This window comes from Littorina saxatilis, linkage group LG13 (assembly GCF_037325665.1).
Source record: "Littorina saxatilis isolate snail1 linkage group LG13, US_GU_Lsax_2.0, whole genome shotgun sequence".
NCBI classification, from domain to species: Eukaryota; Metazoa; Mollusca; class Gastropoda; order Littorinimorpha; family Littorinidae; genus Littorina; species Littorina saxatilis.
In genome coordinates this window covers 9,501,169-9,503,838 of record NC_090257.1, presented here as the reverse complement: position 1 = coordinate 9,503,838, position 2,670 = coordinate 9,501,169, and the positions used below count along the sequence as shown (strand labels likewise).

Sequence of the window (2,670 nt, the reverse complement as noted above, 5' to 3'; positions counted from 1 at the left end):
CAATGCGCTTCGTTCAATAATGAATTTTCTCGATTTGCTCTATAAATCCCTTAGTGCACTGGGATGTCTCAATAACTTAAATAATAATAATAATAATTGTCAGTAAGTACTGGTGTCACATGACTGATGTGAACCAGTTGATTGGCTAATGGCGATGCGCTTAAATCTGTTAGCGCACTCCTGGAGTGCGCTAACTTTTCCACAGAGCGTATTCTTACACCCTTTGCCAAAGCGAGACTGTACTCTCATCCTCAGAATTAATTAATGACATGTAGCTTATATTCTCCACAATACCAATGATTATGACCATAAATGTCCTGCTTTTCAATTAAAGCAAAAGTGTTTTTTTTCTGACAGATTGCATGCGCCTGTGCCGCCCACAGTTGCACTGATCTAAAAATAGAACCCGCTGTGTCTAATTTTTCAGTTTCGACTTGCGAAGATTCCTCTCATAATTATGCCATGTTGGTGGCATGTACCTTATTATCCACATTACCAAATGATGAGTTAGTAAACAATTCCCAGCAGCTAACAGAAAACACAAGTGTTATTCCGATAACGTCGCAGCTAGATCAGCACGTAGCAGACTACACTGAAATACGACTGCATCTGTTCAGTAAATGAATGCTTTCCGTTTATTTTAAGGCAAGAACAATCGGAATCGAAAACGTGTAGGGTTTAGAACGTTCTTAACACATATAAGACTTATTACCAGCCTGCTTTATGTGTGCAGACTCAGTGCAACGGGACGAGCAATTTTTGTTTTTGAAATGAGACTCAGTGCAATAGCCTAGCAGACGACATAAATCCCGCTCAGCAAATTAACATGTTAGGCAAATGTGAACGATAAAACGATGGGGATATAATACGTGTAGGGTTCAGAGCATTCTTACCGTTCACATTTAGTACCAGACTCCCCGATGAGGGAAGATACCACACGAATAACATGCCACGTTTATTTTGAAAATGGGCTTTCCGTCGACCTTGGCAAGGGACACAACTCTGCACAGTCAATCTGTCGAAGCTCGATGAAGGTTTCGAACCGCAAATAACTGAAAGCACAGTCCTTTCTCCGAGTTCAAATGAGAGAAAGATCATCACTGTTTAGCTTAACGCTACACTGGAATTTACCAACAGAAATTAAAACAAGAGTTTGCGTGTGATGAAAGCACAACACACGAGACAGCCCACACAAAAGTAGATCTTCTATACGACCTGACCACACAGTTATGCCTATTCAAATGCGCGTAGCAAAATGTGCGTGTTGTATCTTCTTTTTTCTCTGGCGGTACCGACAATATCGTTATTGAAACAATCCCAGTGCACTAAGGGATTTATAGAGCAAATCTCGAAAATAATTATTGAACTCAGCGCTATGCGCTTCGTTCAATAATGAATTTTCTCGATTTGCTCTATAAATCCCTTAGTGCACTGGGATGTCTCAATAACTTAAATAATAATCCTCACGCAGCACCCTGGGCCTTCAGGAACACTAATCACAAACCCACTTATTCCAAGTCCAGTTATGTCAAACAACCTTCAAATTTACTCGAAATTCGCGATACGAATCAACCATCTTTAAACTACAGGATTTACAAAACCAAATCCACGAAGCCTATACAGAAATCCTATTACGGCTAGTTCCTTTGACTTTGAGTCACGCGAGTGTCAAATTCTGGAACAACCTTCGTGATCCAAGACCTTCTGCTGAAAAGAAGGGAACAAAAACCATCTCCCTTCTGCACATTTTGACGTTACAAAGATCTCTCTCTCTCTCTCACTCCTGCCGGTTTTTATGATACAGTCAAAAATGTCGAGCAAATCAATTTGAGGGACAGTTGTTTAACGGGGTCGCGTCTACAGGAGAGCACTCAGAGTGACATAAGATGAGGCTTTCTCACGCGCTCCTCTTGACTGTAAGTAAGGACATATATACATGTACAATATAGTGCACAAGAACTTCTGTCGCTTGTGAACATCAACGTTTTGACATTGGGAAACAACACACATAGACAAACGATGAGCATTAAGAAGAGAACGAATCTGCTTTTGAGAAAGAAACAAACTAAAACAATTTTTTTTTTTTTAGAATACAGAACATCACTAAAATGACCAACAATCACAAGAGACGCACGTTCGGCAGTTATCAATCAGTCAAGCAATCAAAACATCAAACACGACGCAAGCAGACAGACAGACAGACAGACAGACAGACAGACACACAGACACACACGCAGACAGACAGACAGACACACACACACACACACACACACACACACACACACACACACACAGACGCTGACAGACAGACAGACACACACACACACACACACACACACACACACACACACACACACACTTGTCCACTCGCCTCCCTACACCCAATAAACAAACAAAAACTCTTCACACCCACCCTGTCCCCTCAAAAACACTCACCTCCATCGCCGATCCAGGTGTGGTTGCAGTAGTTGGCCACGCGACAGGTGGTGTCAACCCGTATCTTGTATCCCCGCTTCGTCTCGCACACCTCCTTGCCCTCAGCGTTGGGCCAGCACTCCTGGTGACTCCACTGCACCTTCACGTGATTCGTCGTGCAGATGATGCCGAAGCATTCCTGACGCGTCCACAGGCTGTAGCTGACGTTACGGTTACCGTCCACCGTCGTGTTCT

The 2,670-nt window shown here is 42.8% G+C and overlaps 2 protein-coding genes and 1 long non-coding RNA gene across 5 annotated transcripts in view; all 3 read right to left on the bottom strand.

Annotated features, from left to right (window-relative positions):
- LOC138983560 (uncharacterized) overlaps positions 1-2,670 on the bottom strand; it is a 272,403-nt gene that overhangs the window by 127,618 nt on the left and 142,115 nt on the right. The gene's annotated exons all lie outside the window — the stretch shown is intronic.
- Positions 1-2,670, bottom strand: part of LOC138983561 (uncharacterized) — a 43,751-nt gene that overhangs the window by 25,660 nt on the left and 15,421 nt on the right. For both annotated transcript variants that reach the window (XM_070356838.1, XM_070356839.1), the window contains exon 2: positions 2,437-2,670. This exon is cut by the window's right edge and continues 785 nt beyond it. In XM_070356838.1, the coding sequence (XP_070212939.1) occupies positions 2,437-2,670 (234 nt within the window). The remainder of the gene's footprint in view (positions 1-2,436) is intronic.
- Positions 1-2,670, bottom strand: part of LOC138983563 (uncharacterized) — a 285,239-nt gene that overhangs the window by 275,988 nt on the left and 6,581 nt on the right. The window lies entirely within an intron of this gene.